The sequence below is a fragment of the Pseudochaenichthys georgianus genome, chromosome 9 (genome assembly GCF_902827115.2).
Source record: "Pseudochaenichthys georgianus chromosome 9, fPseGeo1.2, whole genome shotgun sequence".
Classification (NCBI taxonomy): domain Eukaryota; kingdom Metazoa; phylum Chordata; class Actinopteri; order Perciformes; family Channichthyidae; genus Pseudochaenichthys; species Pseudochaenichthys georgianus.
This window is the reverse complement of record NC_047511.1, coordinates 4,667,217-4,688,162: the sequence shown is the minus strand read 5'-3', so window position 1 is coordinate 4,688,162 and position 20,946 is coordinate 4,667,217. Positions and strand designations below refer to the sequence as shown.

General features: G+C 42.8%; 1 protein-coding gene across 1 annotated transcript in view; it reads right to left on the bottom strand.

The window, feature by feature from the left end:
* The window catches only part of LOC117452158 (tight junction protein ZO-2-like), an 87,610-nt gene that overhangs the window by 46,305 nt on the left and 20,359 nt on the right, over positions 1-20,946 (bottom strand). The window contains exon 2 of the mRNA XM_034090634.2: positions 4,724-4,777. Coding sequence (XP_033946525.1) covers positions 4,724-4,777 — 54 coding nt within the window. The remainder of the gene's footprint in view (positions 1-4,723; positions 4,778-20,946) is intronic.

Genomic DNA, 20,946 nt, shown 5'->3' with positions numbered 1-20,946 from the left:
AACAGAAGGCTGACTGCTGTGCGTGGCTGAGGGGAAACAGAAGGCTGACTGCTGTACGTGGCTGAGGGGAAACAGAAGGCTGACTGCTGTACGTGGCTGAGGGGAAACAGAAGAGGATGCGACACTGCCAGGGATTTAAGTCCTAATCACATTTGACAGAACTATTTTTATGTTTAATGTTTCGTTCTTTCCTTAGTAATAATAGGTAAACATAGCAATAAAATGTCAACAGCTTTCCCTGTTGTAGTTCTACAATTTGATAAACAATCTATAGTTTGTAATATGCTGGGATATCGAATATGTGTTGCGGCTCCACACCAATTGTATTGTCGGAAAGGGGGTCAAAATGGCTCTTGATTAAAGTCTGCTGACCCCTGGCCAAGCTGATGGAGCACACACACATCTTAATTAATTTCATGTCAGACTTTCATTTGTGCAAACCTTATTTTATGTTGCTGTTGTCTCTACCAAGATGAATGAGATGCAAAGAGTAATGGCACTTCAGTTGGTAAGTATAACACCTCCCTGTACACTCTACTATGTATACACTATATGCATTTTTCAATGTACAATATTTAATTTTACATTATTTTCTTGTATAATTTATCTTCTCTTTACATGTATATAGACTCCTGCATTAACTTGGTCCCTTACAACATTCTCTGCAGGATTTAGCTTTAGTTAAACAATTAAAAAAATCGTATTACTTGCACATTGGTCTTGCAACATAATCTGCACTATTATATTCTACTCTGTTTCTTCTTGCACTATTTTTATTTTATTTTTACATTTGCTTTATGTCTTATATATTATGTTGCATTGTTAGAGGAGCTTGTGATTTAAGATTGTCATTGCCATATCTACACTTTAGCTACTGTGCATATATGACAATAAAGCCTTTGAGGGTTAGTGGAAATGGAAAATCAAAGCTAAAAATATATATAATTCTGCAGTGAATTGCTAAAAAATAAACCGGCCCGTCCACACGTCTGCCCATTCACTTTGAATGGGGTGACGTCACGCTTTGCCGAACTGCATTGTGGTTCCGTCGCTTCGCTTTGCTCGCGTTGCTCGCTTCAAAAGTTGAGCAATGTTCAACTTTTGAAGCTTAGACGGGAGCGTCAGCCAATCAAATCATATGCCAGTGCAAGCTATAGCAAATCAAACCGCGTGCTTGTGTGTCTGGGGCGGGAGATTCATGTGATTGGTTGTTGGTCGAGTTTCAGACACGCCCACCGGCAAGCTTCAACGCACGCCGCCATGTGGACGCTGCATAACCCCTAGATTCCACCGGGTCCGTCTGCGCCGCGTTACAGCGATCGCGACCACTCTAGTCAATGGGTGCTATTCCACCGCGTTACGGAGCGTCCACACTATAGCTTCAAAAAAAGCTTGGAGCTGGGCGTGTCTGAAGCTTGGGGATTTTATTCGAGCAATGCGACCAACAACCAATCACATGAATCTCCCGCCCCCGACATACAAAGCAAAAAACCCCGGGGATCTTATACGAGCAATATATATATATATAAACTCCCCAAACGTGCGAAAACCTACCAGTTTCCCCCACTGTCTCTGCCACCTCCCTCCATGCCTGGTTCCTCCGGTTTGTATCGCGGTAGGTGAAGAGGGTCTGGTCATACAAAACCGGGTGATTTACTACGGCGATAATTAGATTCTCCTCCAACTTTTTTTGAAATATAGAAATGAACAGCGGGATATCTCTCCCAGCTTAGACGCGGTTTGATTGGCTAGGGCTTGAGCTGTCAGATTTTCAGAAACGGAGACGGACCGCTATGCTACCCACAATTCAGTTCGGCGAAAAGCGAGGCAACGTGACGTGACCCCATTCAAAGTGAATGGGCAGACGCGTTGGAAACCGTTTTTGAAGCTATCGAAGCTGTAGTGTGGACGGGCCGTTACGGCTAGAAGCGTCCCAGAAGCGCCTCGGCGCTGGGCTCCGCTAAAAACAGGATGCAAGTCTATTTTCGACGCGACGCGAGGCGTCAGGAAGTGGACCGGTCAGAGCATCCAGTCAATCCCCAAAATAAACTAATTTCGCAGACCCTATCCCTCCGTAGTCTTTCAAGTAGGAGGAGAAATGCCAGCGTTCTCCTCCGGTTTACAGGCACTGTGTGTAGAATAATTATGATGATGAATGCATTGTTTTACCACTAAAATACAGCAACACAACTTTGATTCATGTCGTTTATAACTGGAATATTACAATTATTATTAACTTTGTCTGCACAGAGTAGCCTGTCGAGGAAATATGCCCAATCAACAAAAACTGTGAGCCGGCACGCAAGACGCTGCGCTTCTGAAACGCGCCCGGTGGGTTATGACGCTGGAGGAGGTCGGACCAAAACCACGGCGCAGACGGACCCGGTGGAATCTAGGGCTAATTGTAGCATAGTCATAGCCGTCACAAATGGTAACTCCACATAATTCCGGACCCATTTAAATAGCTCTTCTTAAAGTTGCAATTATGTAACTCAGCTGTTCACATACAGCCATCACACAGTATACTGAGTCCTCTGTAGACTACTAATGTTGACATGTTGGCTCCCTCTCACTGACTGCGGAGGTTACCTGTTGGTAGGCAGCTGGTCCCTCCGTGGGCTTTTGAGTAATGCTAACACTAGCTGATAGCTGCTACATGTTAGCATGTATTTATATATGCAGTCTATGGTTAGCACACAGCAGCAGCGGGCCCCTACCTAGCGGCCGTCAAGACGGAGGTGAGCTATGTGCAGGGCGGGACCAGCTCAGTCTGTCACCTGAATAGAAGACGTTTCCTTTTCCCCTCCGCCCCAGCCTGGAGGCTGGAGCTGAAGTGTCCCGCCTCAGTGCTGTCAGTGGCCGGTCCCTGCTTCACCCCACCGCTAATCTCCACCGAGCAGGCAGTGCGCAGTGACACTGTTGGCATGGCATCAACTGGACCGCAGCACACTGACTGGGACTGACCCACTGAGAATATACAGTACAGTATAAACCAGCGGTGGGCAGGACATTTACTGTACTGAAGTACTATTTTGAGGTACTTGTGCTTTACTTTAGCAATTACATTTTTGCTAAGCACTTCGGTTCTACCCTGGTTCTACCCTATGGTTCTACCCCACTACTATTCAGAAGTAAATAGTGTACTTTTACTCCACTACATTTATTTAAAATCTGTAGTTACTACTTTACAGATTTGTAAAAGGCATTCAAACTAGCTGCACCTTTACCAGCTTTGATAACAATTTAATGCAATTATAAAACACATATTGTTCTGAAATGGACCTACTGTATCTGCAGAATGACTACTTTTCCTTTTGGTACTTTAAGTATATTTTGACTAATACTTTTACTTCAGTAACATTTCGATTGGAGGAGTTTTACTTGTAACAGAGTATTCCTACACTCTGGTAATTCTACCTTTACTTAAGTACAAGATCTGATTACCAACCTTTATCTTTAATATCATCATGACTTGACGCTTGGGCAGGGAAGACAGTGGCGACCCCTCCCGCCCTGGACACAAACTGTTCCCCCCCCCTCCCCTCTGGCAGGAGGCTGCGCTCCATCAGGACCAGAACCTCTCGCCACCGGAACACTTCCCCTCCGCTACCGGCCTCTTAAACAAGGCCCGGCCCCCCCCCCCCCACTGACACTTTACCTCAGCCACATCATAGACTCTATGCATTACATTAATGCACACAATGTTTAAATATTGCTTACTGCACATATTTTATATTCTATAAATTATTGCATTCTATTTCGATGTAAATTACTGCTTATTTTATTGCTATCTACTATATTTACATTTGTATTACATTGTTCGCTATCAGTGTACTTTTTAAAATCTTTGTTTTTTATTTTTGCGCAATTGACAGCTAGCCAAATTCCTCGTACGTGTGAACCTACCTGGCAATAAAGCCGTTTCTGATTCTGGTTCAAACCCATTGTCTTTGTATGCCAATGAGGCCGTTTGAATGTAATCGTTAGGGCTGCAGGTTGATGTATAGATGGATGGTGTTGGAAGAGATCTTGGCCTGGGCCAGTTAAAGAGTCCGGACCTCCTTCTCAACACTCATAACTTTTGTACTTATTTTGTAGCAGTACAAGTCTAATAGGTTCAGAGCAAGTCGCTGGAGGCAGACTGAGTACGATGCAAATAACTTTATTTCGTCAAAGACAGAAAACAAAGTCTGAGCAGACCCCGGGATCCTACTGCTAAACAAACGTTGTATTAGCATTAGCTAAAGCCTCCATGTCTCTTATTGGTTGACCGACAGTAGGTGAAGGACGATAAACCAACTCCCCTATTCTTTGTTGCAACTCTTTTTCGCACATGTTTCCGTGCACGTGTCCATGGCCGTGTTCCCTGCTCTACATCGACCGACTCTTCACCTGGTTAGTTTTCTAGCAGGTGAGCGGAGAGTTTTTACTTTTGTCCATTTTCCCATCGTAACTTCGCACCTGATTAACTTCAGAGAATGAGAAGAATAGTTGACCGGAACCTTCTAAAAGGTGGCCTTTTCGTTTAACCTTGACACTCTTAATTCCACCGTTTGTAAGGCCTTGTTTTTCACCTAGTTCGCACAATATGCTCTTTTACCATAATTACCATAATGATCCCATGTTGAGTCCTCTACGACTACATTGCATAACATTATATTCCATTCAACATCTCCTACTACAACAATGGCAGCTGGAGACCAGGTGCAGTGGATGAACTCACCCGCTGCAGAGTGACGGAGTACTGCTCCCACACCATCTCCTCCATCCCCGAGCTCTGCAGGGAACACACAGCACAGGGTTAGCCGAGCAGACGGCAGGTACACAATGCATTCAGCAGCACAATCAAGTAAACAACAGCAGGTGCAACAAACAGATGTTTACAGAATAACTCATTAAACTGCTTTCTGAGCCACGGCACAACTCGGTTATACACACAGAGATATACTTTAGGCGATACATTTAGACCAGTGGGGCAGAGCACACACGCCATTCGTTTTCCTCCGGTATCACATTTTGATTTGTAAGCGTTTCTCAGAATACTTTGTCATAACCTCTACATCGATCCTCAGAATCACAATTCCTTTATCTGTCCCGCAACGTGAAACCTACGGTATTATAACAGCAAGAGTGCAGATTAATTAGAAAGAGTAGACTTACATATTATATAATTTTTTTTTAAATACAATTAAATTAGGCTCACATTTTAAGTTAAAAAAACACAATAAGTACAAAAACAATAACAGAAAAGTACACCATGGTTAAAAACTAACCATGTAGCAGTGAACTACTACTAAGTAGCAGTATAGTTTGAACATAAATGAGCATCTAAAATGATACAATTAGATTATAGTGTCTACAGATTGAAAAAGAAATCAAAAGGATACAAATAATTTAATTGCACACATTTATATACACACATTAGTGCATATTGCACAAATATGTTATATTTACAGGCATTAACTACGGTGTCCGCTCCTGTAATTATTGTGTCTCTGAACCGTGCAGGGATGACGATCACACTTCACCGGCACAGAGCCCATCATGTTGTGTACGCGAGCATGCTAACCATCTCTATTTATTTTTCCTGATGAAGATCAACGATACATTTCATTTAGCTGCGATTGTAACCATATCGACAAAAAACAAGTGCAATAATCCAAAAAGATTGAAGTCAGAACAGCTGGACACATGTAGACCATGTTAGTGCTGGCGTATTTCAACTGCGCTAAAACCCTTTAAATACTAACATGTTTGTTGGCGTTTGGTTTAATGGCCGGTTGGTTTTCAGTCAGTGACAGAAGATATGAAGACCTGTTGCCGTCCTGATGTCAATTAAACGCTTCTTCCACCATTTTGAAACAATTATACTGGGGTAGCTTTAAGGAATATTGATATAATCAGATGGTACATTTGACACAAATAAGATAAAAGGTTGCCATGTTAAAGTCCAATGTGTGGTGGAGCCACTGACCGTATGTGTAATCTGCTCGAATGTAAGCGTCTGCATTATTACTCTAATCCACCGAGGGGGTGATGGAGGGCAGCTCAGCCTGCTTCCATTTAAAAAGAATTAACCAAGAACCCTTCCCTCACACTGCTGTGATTTAAGGTAAGACACGCAACACACACACACACACACACACACACACACACACACACACACACACACACACACACACACACACACACACACACACACACACACACACACACACACACACACACACACACACACACACACACACACACACACACACACACACACACACACACACACACACACACACACACACACACACACACACACACACACGTCTTTAAGATGTTGTGAACATTCCGTGTGTTCTCCATTCAGACCGGAAAAAGTCATTTTTCATACAGAAATGTCAGATGCTGCTTTCAGCCTCTCAAATGTTCTCCGTTTAAATATCATATTAAAAATTAACATTTTGTCACCGACAAGACGGGACATCTTTGAGAGCCTGGGATGGCCATTTTACACATTTCCCTGACATGTTATCAACCAAACCAATAATCTAGAAAATTATCTGTAGAATAACCGACATTGAAAATAATTGACTTATTAATACATTAATATTGTGCATTAAAAATGGTCATTTTAAGACTCTGGCATTCTCGCATCATTATGACGGCTCCTCAATGAAAAAACATTGAAGTCTCTTATTCAAAAAAGGCATTGAATTTGACCAGCGCTCTCCTGAAACACACACGCATTAGACAATCACTGTTTGCACACAAGGTTGACTTTAATTAAATGTATTATGTCTACAGATTTCACATAACTGTATTAGGTTAGTTAAAAGCAAAAATATAAAAAAAAATAGGTTCAACTTAACATTATTGCTTTCAACTAACCCAATACCTTCTCACTCCTTATCAACCCCCACGGGCCCGACTCTGAGTCCCTCACAGTCTTTCAGTCCCGCCTCAAAACACATCTTTTCAACTCTGTCTACCCATAAGCCCCCCCCCCCCTCTCAATCAACTTCCTCTTGACTGCCTTTTTATTTGACTATACTTACTTGTTTGCCTGTCCTTGTTTGTCTATATAAAAGCGCTATATAAATAAAATGCATTATTCATATTATTAATACAGTTATGTAAAATGTGTTGCCATAATACATTTAATTAAAATCAATGTTTATTTTTTTCGGTGTACATGGCCACAACACTTTTCTACTGGTGTTTAATTAACTCCATTCTATTGTACTCCAGTGAGGTTTGACATTATTAGTCTGTGCCTGTTGAACCACTGTTAAAAAATAAATCCGCTTTGTTGAGGATATAGGAGACAATTGTCATGGTTACAAAAACACATATGGTTGAGTTTATGAAATGATAGTGGTTTTACACCTGAAAGACCCCCCCCTGTCCGCCCTGAACTTTGCTCACTCATATTTACTGCAGCCATTAGAGGGCTTTTCCCCTTCAGTGTCCATGACCAATGCTCACAGGTGCAATATTACAACCAACACAGAGCCACATGGCAATAACGTTGACCAATCAGCACTTCCATTCCATTTCCATCGCTCCAAACCTTTCATCTATGTATCATCGAACGGCTTTATGAGGAACCACAACGACATTGAAGTTCATCTCTTTTTCTCTTCTTCACACAAACATCTGCTGTCTTACCGCCTATCTGCCACACACACACACACACACACACACACACACACACACACACACACACACACACACACACACGACTCAGCAATTTTTTTTTAATTAATTATAGAGACAATTCTTTTTCTTTTGTAGTTACTTTCTGTAAATTAAGTCAATGGCTATGCGCATTGTGCCATTTCAAATTAAGCAAACTAGTAAAGGGAGATTTGTATAGAGCGATGAGTAACTTCACTGACAACAGTGCATGTTCTCTGTAACATGAGCTACTCTAAATATAAAAGAAAAGCTCTTTAAAAGATCTCCATCGGCACATCCCAGCAGCAGATCTAATAGCTGTTAGAAGCCGTATATCTTACACCGACTATAACACATCCAAATGAATACATACAGTTGCCCCTTTAGGAGGACACAACACATCAGCACACTCTGCCCATCCATCCGTGCATGTCCCACCAATCTGAGCAGACAGGAGTTCCCAGCAGGTGCGTAGAGGACCACCAGGCTGCCATCCAGCCCCCTCAGCTGGATCCTGGGCCCCCCACCGTCGCTGCCCCCTTCCCTGCTGCAATCTGAGACCACAATCTTGCCCGTCTTGCACCGTTGCCATCTGGGGTAGCCGGCGCAGCAGCCCCTCGGCAGCCACTGCAGACTCATGCCTAGCAGAGGAGCCCCCCCCCACAGGTGTGCCCCCCCTGCCCCGTGGCTCCTACACCCCTGAGTCTCGTGGGTTCATCGTCTGGCTCAGTTGGAGCAGTTCAGACGGCATCACAACCAGCTTCCCATAGGAGACAGTGCTTAACCCCCCTACCTCTGTGTCCTACCTCCAATCTGGATTAGCCTGCGCCGCGGCGGATTAGCCCTGGGAGGGAGGAGAGACTAAAAATAACAGCAGACTCACAGCGCCTCCTCCACCTCCTGCCGCCGTCCTGCGGAGAGTCCTGAGCGCCCGCACCGCGCTCCTCCACTTCCTGCACAGGCCGGACGGCATGGCCAGGTCGGAGCGGGATCCACAGGTTCAAAGGGAGAGCCAGGCTGGAGTCCGACAGAGCACTGTGTCCGTCCCCCCTCCCTCTGTCTGTCACTGAGCTCCCCATCCTGCTGCTTTCCCTCTCCGCTCTCCCTCTCTCCCTCACTTACCCACACACTCACATGTGTTCTGCCGTACTTGTGAGGCCCACGTGCGTCACTTTGTTAAAAGAGTGATGGGGACCCTTTTTCTTCAGATACAGAAAACCCACTACAGCATGAAGCACCCCGCAAACAGCACATACATAAAGACACACACACACAATGCTTCAAATACTTCTGTTGACAACAAGTGCAGTAACTCTGCTTCACTGCTGCAAAGTGGGGGCAACAGTTTCTTCACTCTATTCCTAATGTGAAACGTGTCTCAGGTCCAAAGTGCACCACTTGGGTCACCAGAAAGACACCCAGAGAGTGAGAACCGTCCTCCAGAATACACATGTTCTCTTGTCCAAATAAGCGTCCCCAGTATACATGACGTGGGGACCGTATACAAACCGTACTCACTTTTTAAAGAATTTAGTTTGTGAATATGGATTGTTTTTAAATTGTATGCACACTGATGGACCATCTATCCGGGGGTAAACGGCTTGTTTTACTAATCAACTAACGCTGCCTGAAACCTGGCACAACAAAGAACACAAGTGGTGTGAAAACAGCACCGACACATCGTCACCTTTGATTGGATTTGATCACGTTGTATCAACATCCAGCTGTTACCGAGCAACATGATTTATCAAGAGTCTCATGCTTGCGTCACTTAATAAATGTAAGCCCATTAGAACTCTTCTAAAAGGTATCTGCTGAATGCTCCACTCCGTCTGTCCACCCTCTAGTCTTCAAGTGGCCCATGTGTCTGCTGTCTGCTTCTGAACAGTGGGCAGTGTCTCCACAGCTTTTCCTCTGAACATGACTCACCAGGAAAGTAAAGGTGTGGAGAAAAACAACGAGGGGGAAGTCACTCCATACTCACTGGATACTCCATAGAGTGGTGCAGGAATTAAAAACACAGAAATTAGTGAACAATTGACCACTTCCGGTTTCCTCGTCTTGACGTCAACGTTATTTGTTATGTTTTTTTGGTTAGACGCGTAAAATAAAAAGAGATTTACAACTTTTTTACTACGACAAAATAATGCATCAGTAAATACCGCACTGATGAATGTCTGAAGCAACTAAGTGTCATAAAAACGTAAGTTGCTAACAAGTGTCTAAACGAGACTACTAAGAAGCATCACATGGAAGCCGTCTGCGTGATCGGCCTATAGGGACGCCCTGTGTGTCAGCCAGGTCTGAACACCGACACAACAGTTATTAGACCACTTACCAGAACCGTGTAGGCGTGTGAGTCTCCTATAGAACCTTTAGGAGGACTAATTACTCCTATCAGAAGTGAACATCGTTAAGTCCCATCAAATGTGTAATCACCCAGAATACATGAAACACCGGTGTGCGTGTTCAGAGGCTGCCTCACATCCTTTCCTCCTGGCTCTCTGTGCTGACACTTCAGTTACATTTGTGATTTGATGGATAAACGGTGCGTACGCTCAAAAAATGGCGTACGCCAGTTCCTACGCAATGTTTGCGATGTATATAAAATACAAACTTGACGGGAAAACGTGCGGTCCTCCACGCAAACTCTGACCCATCCGTACGCGGTACGCACAAAAACGAGAGAGACGAGAAACTGCGACACCGTTGGCAGAAGGAAGACTGGAGAGAAATATGTGGAAATAATACCATAAATAAAATGTTACCTCTCATTTATCATATATGAAGAATTCATGTTCACACATTGATTAAAGCCAATCTTAAAATGATGAAACAAACGCCTGTTAGAGACTCCTCAGTCACACACACACATCACTTGGAGAAATATAACGGATATGTTATTGATCACTCCTCGATTATGTTCTCTTAAGAAATGTTTTCTCATACATGATGCGGTGAGCAGGAGGACAGAAATACTTTAAACTGACGCCGTTTTAGGTTTTATAGATACGAGCATGCATATACTATCATGTTTAATCGTGTTTTATGCCGTTCGCCGCCTACTTGATAAGTCGCTCGTAAAATACAGTAGGTATGGAAACTAAGAACACGTAAATTGTGCAGCTGCTAATATAACACAACACATTAGTTGTATTTCCTTTAACTGGTGGATTATGGATATATAGTTGCTGATCGACAGCTGGGACACAAACCACCAAATACAAACAAATCATTCAGATCCAGTCGTCATGACTCCACTCCGGAGGGATTCCCCGATCACTTCTTAGAGGTTTCTCCTCAAGGGGGGGGGTGTCTCCTATCCCCGGTGCAAACACACTGCCCGAGGAAGGCTATGTGTATTTCTTTTGTCATTAACCTTTCCTTTTTCGGACCACTTATTTATTTATGTTGGTGACGATCCGACCTCCATGCTGCTTATCTGTTCAAACGGCATCCACCAAACAATATGATTTATCTCGACCTCCCCAAAAGAACCAGAATCTGACACGGTGTGAGACGTCTTTTTTAGCTGTTCTGTCGTCATTTCCTGCTCTTCTTCATAAAGTCAGTCAGAATGAATGAATGGGCGTTTCTCTGACTATTTATAGGCAAATATGGGCGCTACGTGAAGCCCGCAAAAGCTGCACCGCATTTCGAGTTGATTGTGATTTAGAAATGGAAACCGGCGTAGGACGTGTTTTATAAATCGGATTATTTTGTTGCGTATTTATTTGCTTTGTCGTACGTAAGCCACCTTCCCACGTGAATCCTACGCAGAGCTTTATAAATGAGGCCCCAGTGCTCTCCCTGTTCATTTCTTTATAGTTCAATATTGGAAAATAACAACGACAACTCGACTCCTCATATGTCTCATCTAGATTTATGTTACTCTCATTTCCAGAGACAAGTATTGATAAGAAAGTAGTGATAAATAATTGCCATCACAATATTGACCAAAATCATTTTAGCAATAATCATGCAGCCCTCGAATAAGCATTTTGGACGCGTACATATTGAGTTTACTGCTCCCCTAAAACATGTGTGTCCTCCCTGGGACCACGTCAGTCCTGCAACATGTGGTTTTCTTTATGAACTTGGTAGCAAAGTATCGGTTCTCGTGGAATCTGGTCACAGACTCTGGAATGAAGAAACTGTTCCTTGATAACAAAATAATGTTGCAACATATAAACCATATAAACGCCAATAAATATAAATCAGAGATAAGGCTGATGACATTGACTACCCCACGCGTGCCATCTTTCCCTGAACTTAACCCAGTGTTTCAGTGCCTAAGACGGAATAAAAACACTGACTGTACATTTAAATTATTTGCAAAGACATTGTGGAAATAAAGTATTTTAAAAGCCCTATCACTGAATGTTTAAACTAAGTGTCAGTGAATGAAATGCCAACTTGTTTAATGTCAATGTCTATAGGGTTACAGCAGTGCTTTGGAAAATGGTCCACAGTATCAAATGAATATGAACATAGCTTGTACCCATTGGGCTTAAATGTGCTGAGCGGTTCATATAGCGTGGCTAATAGGAGGCGGCGAGGCGTCAAAGGGCTGTAGAGGGTGTCATGGAAATAAGTAAAAAGGTTGAACATTCTGGAAGTTAGTGGAGAAGTGAATATTCAGTGCGGCAGTTGCATGATGTTCACACGGTGTTAGAAAATTAGCCCGATCAGCCGAATGAAGCAGCACTGGTGGCAAGCACGAGGGAAATCACTGATGAATCATATGCACACACACACACACACACACACACACACACACACACACACACACACACACACACACACACACACACACACACACACACACACACACACACACACACACACACACACACACACACACACACACACACACACACACACACACACACACACACACACACACACACACACACACACACACACACACACACACACACACACACACACACACACACACACACACACACACACACACACACACACACACACACACACACACACACACAACCCTCCTACAACAACACCCTATATTTGTTAAGGCGTCAATACATGGGCTGAAAAGCATCGATACATGCGCTCTTCTTTTTAATGCTGCTAAAATGATCTTCTGTGTTACTCTCACTGTCCTGCACTCTCACAGCTGCTGCCGGGATACATTATACTTTGTCCTAAAGTAGCCGATGATCATTTGGAATACACATAATGCATTTATCATTTATCATTACTACCTGAACAAAGGCTAGAGTAGTAAACTATATGTACAACAAAATGTTGGGTCTATAAGTGGACATTGACCAGTGAGTTCCAAAACATTTGAATATGTTCCCATCATGACGCCGAACAGCCGGTTTGATGCTGTTAAAGAGGACGTATATTAAGCTCATTTTGAGGTTCATATTTGTATTTAGTGTCTCTACTGGGACATGTCTCCATGCTTTAATGTTCAAAAAGCTCTTTCTTTTTCTCATACTGCCTGTGCTGCAGCACCTCTTTTCACCCTTTGTCTGAAACTAGAGCCCAGTCTGCTGATTGGTTAGCTGGCCGGCTCTGTTGTAATTGGTCAACCGCTTAGAGATGTGTTGGATATGTCCCGCTCTTTAGCATATCACTTACAATGTGTTGGAGCGCAAGCAGCGCAGGTTCTAGAAATGTCGGTGCCCTAGGCGAGATTATTATTTGGTGCCCCCCCCCCCTCCAAGGAATACACAATAGAATATATAAATAATAAATGAAAAATCTCTACAAAAGACCAATACACTACAAAAACTGAAATGTACAGTATTGACATGTTGGTTATATACATAACGAAGGTTTCAAATGTATTCATTATTGTATGAACATGTTTTAATTGGGGGGTGGACATCACATCCTCGAAGGGGGGCCCGGGGGTATGCTCCCCCGGAAAGATTTGTTTTTAACATTTTAAAGTAAAATCTGGTGCACTTTGAGCAGAATTACTAGAGACTAGATCTAGGGGGTACAACTCTAAAACACCCATATGAAAAAGATCGGTTTACATTTTAATAACCAAATAAGTATGTGAACATAACCAATAACCTACCATAGCCAATAACAAATAAATGTAACGTATTTTATTTGTGTTGTTCATTCATATCTTATTTTAGCAGTTAACCAATTTATTCATGCATTTTTTTTAATATCTCCAGTTTTAAACGATAATTTTGGTTACTGTCTTTTAGTATACATTGAAATGATTTCAAACCTGTTTTTATTTATCCTAATAATTATAAAGGTGTGCCTTGGAAATATTTGTTTACATACATTTTGATCAAACGCGTTTGAGACCCACTGAGATAACAGACTAAAATGAACCATCTAAACACTCAGAGTCCTTTACCTCACTGAGCTGTAGTTATCAGCCTCAATCCAACAACAATCCGCGGTACCGATGCACGCACTCTCTCTCTCTCTTGCTCGCTCCGAGGCTCTCTCGCATTTTGGCTGTGAGCTGCGGGCGTCTGATAAGTCAACATCCCCCACTTTCATCACTTACAGCGCCCATCGTGCAGGGCAAATGAAAAGTGTAACCGGGGTGAAAAGGGTGTTACCTTGACTTAATTATGAATGTTGTTACATCAAGGCTGAAAATTAGGATGAGCCAAACAGTCCAAAACGTTTTTTTCCCTCCCAGAACTACCAGCGCAGCGCCCCCCCCAGATCTGGCGCCCTAGGCGACCGCCTATGTCGCCTATGCCAAAAACCGGCCCTGAGCATAAGCTAATAGAAGCGGGAGTGTTACTTATGCCCCTTTCACACCAACGCGGTTCCAGGGCCGGTTCAGAGCTAGAGCCTGAAAATCCGGTGCTTTTCAAGCACCAAACATTTTTTAGTCTAGAAGCAAGAACCGCATACGTCAAGCTTACGTCGGAGGCGGGGGCAAGATTAACCTGAGCAATAACAGTTTATGGCGAGTACGGCAAATGAAACTTGTAACAAGCAGTGGCGCTGACCAAAGTGACCAAAAAAACACAGTTTATAAAGTCAGGCAACACTAACCAGGCTTACCTTACTTTGACCATCCGTTCGCTGTCATTGATCATTATGGAGAGCAGGCAGACGTTTTGTTTTGTATTATAGCAGCTATCAGATGGAATCAATACATGGGCTGCACAGGTTGTCATGACTCATGTCCGACTATCACAAGTAGAATCATAATGGAAAATAGGATAGTAACAAGTAGTAACGGAGCCGCAGGGGCTAGTTGCGGCGGTACAGTACAGTAACTACAACTAGCTAACGTTGTAACCTAGCAGAGTGGACAAGTTGCTGTTAGCTGACAGTGAGGCACGTATAACATGTTTATTTCTGCTGTAAAGTTGGGCATTTTAACATGGGGGTCTATGGAAATGGATCCTTTTTGCAGTCATCGCCTATCGGCCAATAGATGAACTGCAGTTTGTGGCACTTCCTTATTGGCCTCCCGGCTCTGCCCCAGAGTTTGCCGCTTGGTGATGACACGTTAGGCTCGTGTTGTGTTCAAGGACCCTGACCTTGGCCTGGAAAAACAGGCAATCGCTTGTTTAATTATTTTGCGGTCAGATTTGCGTGTGTTTATAAATTACCTCAAGGGCCGTATCAGGTCTCGCGGGCCGTATAGTAACAAGTAGTCAAGATAGTCAGTTTAGCTTCGGTGGCTATGCTAACACCAACCATTTTATACCAGAGAAACGTTCATAACAGCGTTGTGATGCCAAACAGCGGGCAGCACCGCAGCGGTCGGTAAATGCCGCTGAAACACATAAATAAACAATGAACCACGGCACTCTGGAGAAAAGTACAAGGGTTGAGAAGTAGTTATTTAATTTAATCTGGCTTCGTATGATTAAAAGTAACACGATCATCGACTCAACGCCATTGGGGAGAAAATCAGCGATGTAAACGGTGACGTCATGACGCAGCAGCGGCAGCACCAGTCGGGCTCTGGGCGGTGTGAACAAAACGGGGGCTGAAAAGAAAAACCGGTTCCGAACCAGAAAAGCTCTAACTTGTGGACTGGAGGTCGATCATGTCCCCCCTGAGCCACAGCGGCCCCCTGGAGAACAGTGGGATATCTCCATGCCTTCACACTGATTCTTTAAAATGGATGACACATCACAGTCTGCTCTCAGGTAGGTCTATCAATGATGCATGCAGCAAAAGTGCTCACTAAGACATTAGATAAACTCTCTCTCATCCTCTCCTGCACAGGTTCACAGTGATGTGCTCTGTATGTATGGCTCTGTCGAAGTGTGACAACACAAAGAGCATATACATAGGACACACATCAGGTAAGTTTACATCCACCACATGTGAATTATCTTTAAAATGATATCTTTGATCCGTAACGCTTTCAGTAAATTGACTGGTACGTTTCAAACGATGTTCAGATCGTGCACTGACTGAAGCAGTAGGGTTTGTGTGTGATGTGGTCTGACATGTTGGACACGTACTGCATGAGACAAGTGCTGACTCGCTCTCTCCAAGCAATACATTCCACTGCCCGACTGCAGCTTTTCCATCAGCCTTTAAATGCTATGTTTACATTTGCAGATAATGCATTCTGTTATGCTTGATTCTTGAAAAAAATCATAACAAAGAAATAACAAATATAGTTAGTAAAATGAACTCTTTAATGTGTATTTGTGTCTTCTTTCAACGTATGTTATTGAAGAAAATGTGCAAAATCAGTTAAGGAATAAACAAGTGTTTGCCTGTAGTCTTGCCTTAATGATCTAATAACAATCGAGCAATATGTGTATGGAGGCTTATATACACTGCACATGTGGGAGGCAAACTCTGCTGATACTTTTTTTATTTATGCTGAGAAAACTTCTGTTTCCGTTCAAACATTTGCGTGTTTCTGTACTTACGTGTGCTATTTTGAGTGCATAAGAGCGTTCAAATGCTAAGTATGGCAAAACACAATTTGAGTATGTGAATGGTTCACTCATAACTGTCAAAAGCTTGAGTCCAGAATGGTGGACACTTTTCGCACTGAAATATTGCTATGGCTGCGTCATGGAATGCGGGACTAGCGGTTGCTCGGGTAAATAAAGCTTTGTACAAATAAAAGTAAAACATGTGGGTTTTTCGCCTTTTCTAATAAACATACAACTATACTGGTGTCAAAGAAAAGCAATCTCTATTGTTAGTGCGTTAATTAAGCAGACTGTAATGATTTGCAACCACCAACGATAAACTTGCTGGCTAGCTAACAGCGCCTATTGTCACTCCCTGTGAGGGCACACGGTCATAATGCACAACAGTGTTTGTAGTGGTCGATTATCAAAGATACAATGGCGCACGACCACTGAGCCTACAATGCGATTTTGAGCGTTGACTTGCATTTTAAGCGTCCAAAAACCTTCCATGAATATCATGAAGTCACAGGTACATCCTGGGGTTTTTATTTATATAACATCCTTTGGCAGTCCACTGCCGGGTTAAACATTTTAAACTGCATATAATAAATAAACAAGTACAAATACCATTAGGTGTGCGGGCGCATGTGGACAAAAATGTTTTCAACAACTGTGTAGACTTCCCATTTGTCAGACTGGTGGAGCGTCATTTTAAACTCAGACTTACGCACTATAGTCTGCTTTACGGCATGAAACCCGGTCGTAAACAAAAATAAACATACACCTTGCGCAGTCCAGAAACAAACAAAACTATAAAAAAACGATATAACGAAAAACTCATGATTATCGTATTCATTTAAATTAAATTCAAAGAATATGCAACTGTCTCACCAAACATACATGTTTACCATAACGATAACATGCCTAAATGGCTCTTGCAGTATTCAACATAGCAGTGTACTAAGGGAAGTATCCAAATTGAGACACAGCCCCTCACTGTTTTATCTCAAGTGGGCTGGCCACCCCAATCATGTTGCAGTTATTCTGCGTTATCTTTATTTTTCTTTAATTACCAACCTCACCTTAACACAGTGTGTATGGGTACTTTTTATATTGTGGTTATTACTGACTCTCTGGGTGATGTACCCTTTAAATAAAGTGGAGTTGAACTTGAGGCTGTGTTCATCCACTGTTCCGGAAATAGCTTTAATGTAATTAGCTGCTAATGAAGAGTCAGTGAGGACCTGCAGTGCGACTTTGGGGTTAACTACATGTTCACACACAGGCTCCGCTCGGGGGCACACCATGTTTAAATAACTCAGTGTTGTGGGATGAAGATAGATCTCAGCCTGCAATCCAGGCAAATGGATTTTGCCGGTGAACATTAAAATACTTCTCATGTAGCCACAGCTGTCATTTTCAGAACATGATCACTTTACTGGCAGACAGTGGTAAGTGAATTATCACCAAGTTTCTATGATTGATACAATTAAAAAGGACAATTTATGTTAGGGTCATATTTTTCCAGAAAATCTTTCATAAAGTGAAAAACAAATAAAACGACAGCCCAAGGACCCGTTTCAAAATCAAAAACAAATGAAGCTGCTAAAAAAGGCAAAACATATTTGACAAATCAAGAGTCATGTCTGTGTTGCTTATAGAGTGGTGCAGTGACTTTTGTAGGCTGACGTATTGGATTTTGAAGTATTGCAGAAAATAATTGGCAAACAGAAAGTTACGATTCGGGCTGAACGATTAATCGCGATTTGAAAATATGCAATTATCAAATCGCAAAGCCTGCGATTTGTTTTTGTTTTTCTTGTGTGCCAGTCCTCCACACCAATCTGAAGTGCTGTGCTCCACATGTACCAGTCATTGTTAACCAATCAGAAGTGGCCCATGATAGTAGGTGATAGAAAGATTGATCCAATCACCTGCCAAGTATTTTTGAAATACTTTTCCAAATGGCTTCCAATGGAGCTTTCCTAGATGGTTTGGTGAACCATCTGGGTCAGGTTAGTAATGCTCCATCACGTGTTTCTATTACAGGGTGAATCTTAAACTGAAGCTTGACTTTAAAGCAACCCAACGGAAGTTTCATGTAAGTTTAGTTCTTTCACTCGTAGCTCGGGCTGCGGGGGTGCTAGGGACGGGAGCACATTGATACGACCTTCCTAGCCGGATATATGGCCGCATTTTACAATAAACTTCCGTTGGGTCGTTTAAAAATAAATATCGCGAATCGCAATTGTAATATCTGTCAGAAAAATCGCAATTAGATTTATTTCCCCGAATCGTGCAGCCCTAGTTACGATACAAGGTTTTTTTCAGCAAGATAAACTCCACATAATAACACCGTTTTGTAGCGTAAAAGGCAATAGCTATAATCAAAAGCTTATGCCATAAAGCAGGGGTGGGGAACCTCCGGCCCCCGGGCCGTATACGGCCCGCGAGACCTGATACGGCCCTTGAGGTAATTTATAAACACACGCAAATCTGACCGCAAAATAATTAAACAAGCGATTGCCTGTTTTTCCAGGCCAAGGTCAGGGTCCTTGAACACAACACGAGCCTAACGTGTCATCACCAAGCGGCAAACTCTGGGGCAGAGCCGGGAAGCCAATAAGGAAGTGCCACAAACTGCAGTTCATCTATTGGCCGATAGGCGATGACTGCAAAAAGGATCCATTTCCATAGACCCCCATGTTAAAATGCCCAACTTTACAGCAGAAATAAACATGTTATACGTGCCTCACTGTCAGCTAACAGCAACTTGTCCACTCTGCTCGGTTACAACGTTAGCTAGTTGTAGTTACTGTACTGTACCGCCGCAACTAGCCCCTGCGGCTCCGTTAGCCCCTGCGGCTCCGTTAGCTCCGTCCGGGGTCCCGGGGGCGGAGTCCGGCGTTACAAATGGAGATCAAGGAATGCAGCGAAACGCGGACTTGGTTCGCCTGCAGCCTGCTGTAGTATTAGCTAAAGAAATTATGTTGAACAAGGCTTATTAAGATGAACATCGCCACCATTGTTCTGCTATGTATCGGTAGCCTACTTATTTTAATTTTATTAACGTGTGAATGACAAGCATTAAGAATAACAAAAAATAGTGAATTCTCTTGCGGATTGTCTCGTTTGATTATGAATGTAACGTTTATATAGTGGAACTACACTGTTTTATCAAAACCAAAGTGTCACGCAGTAACTTGGTATGCATGTATTTTAGCAGGAAATGTGCAACGTAGATGACATTTACCAACACAGACTATATAGAAATATTTGTAAAAGTTGTTCATGCGTTATTAAGTGAATATGGCATTAAAACACCTATGCTTTTTGACTGTCACATTTGTATCTTTCAACATTGCATCGCATTTAAGTTCTATGTTTTGCTTGTTAAGCAGTCTGTAACCCTACACACCTAACATATAACTGTTCATGTATTTTTGTATACAGGTTTCCTTTAGCTTAGCTTCTTAGCCTGAGCTAGCTCTGGAACTTCCAGCTCGGTGGCAGCAGGTCCCGCCTCGGCTCCGCCTCTTTGCCCTTATTTGGAGCAGGCGGGAGTTAGACTCTGACGTCACTGTCGAGACGTTAGTGGCCGACTCCGCCTACTAAGGGCTTCTCTGCAACTCTGCAGAATCCTATGGGTGACGTCACGGACACTACGTCCATTTCATCGCGTGGTATATGTCTCGTCTGACAGGGGTGCAGTTCTGCCGGAGAGCACCAGAACGCCGCTCCAGCACTTCGAAAATTGCAGTACCCATAAGGAGCCGTACACATGCCGCAGTTTTTGCGTGGCTGTGTCTTTAGTTGAAAGCCCAGTGGCGATCTGTTCATCTGTCATACTGATCATACAGTCAATAACTTTGTTGTTATTAGCATCTGGTTAGCTAGCTATGCTAACGAATATAAGAAGCTTTTTCTACAACCAGTGAGGTAAAGGCACATCTTTATATGATCATTATAGTTATCAAAAAAACAAGAGAATAAAGTAAACAGGTATAAAATATGACAGTAAAAAAAGTTGTTGGGTGTTGAGAGAGGTATCCATAGATCTCTTAATGTTGCTCTCAAAGTGTACCAGATTGATGCTTTTAACTTCAAAATGTAAAAAAAAAAAAAAATCTTCCCGGGGGAGCATGCCCCCGGACCCCCCTAGAGGAGGTTAGATCCCCCCCGACTTAAATCATGTTCACATGGATAGGAAACTAAATACATTTGCACACATCTTGTGTCCATATCTTTCTGTTTTGTTGTTCATGCCACAACCGTGCACGTGAATGCATGTGCGAGTCATGGTGAGATATCTGGATTAAGAGGTTGCTTTTTCTTTGCACAGCATGAAAGAAAGGCCAAATGAATGGCCTGTGATTTTAGTTTTTTTTAAGCAGAGGTCAATCATTTGTACGGC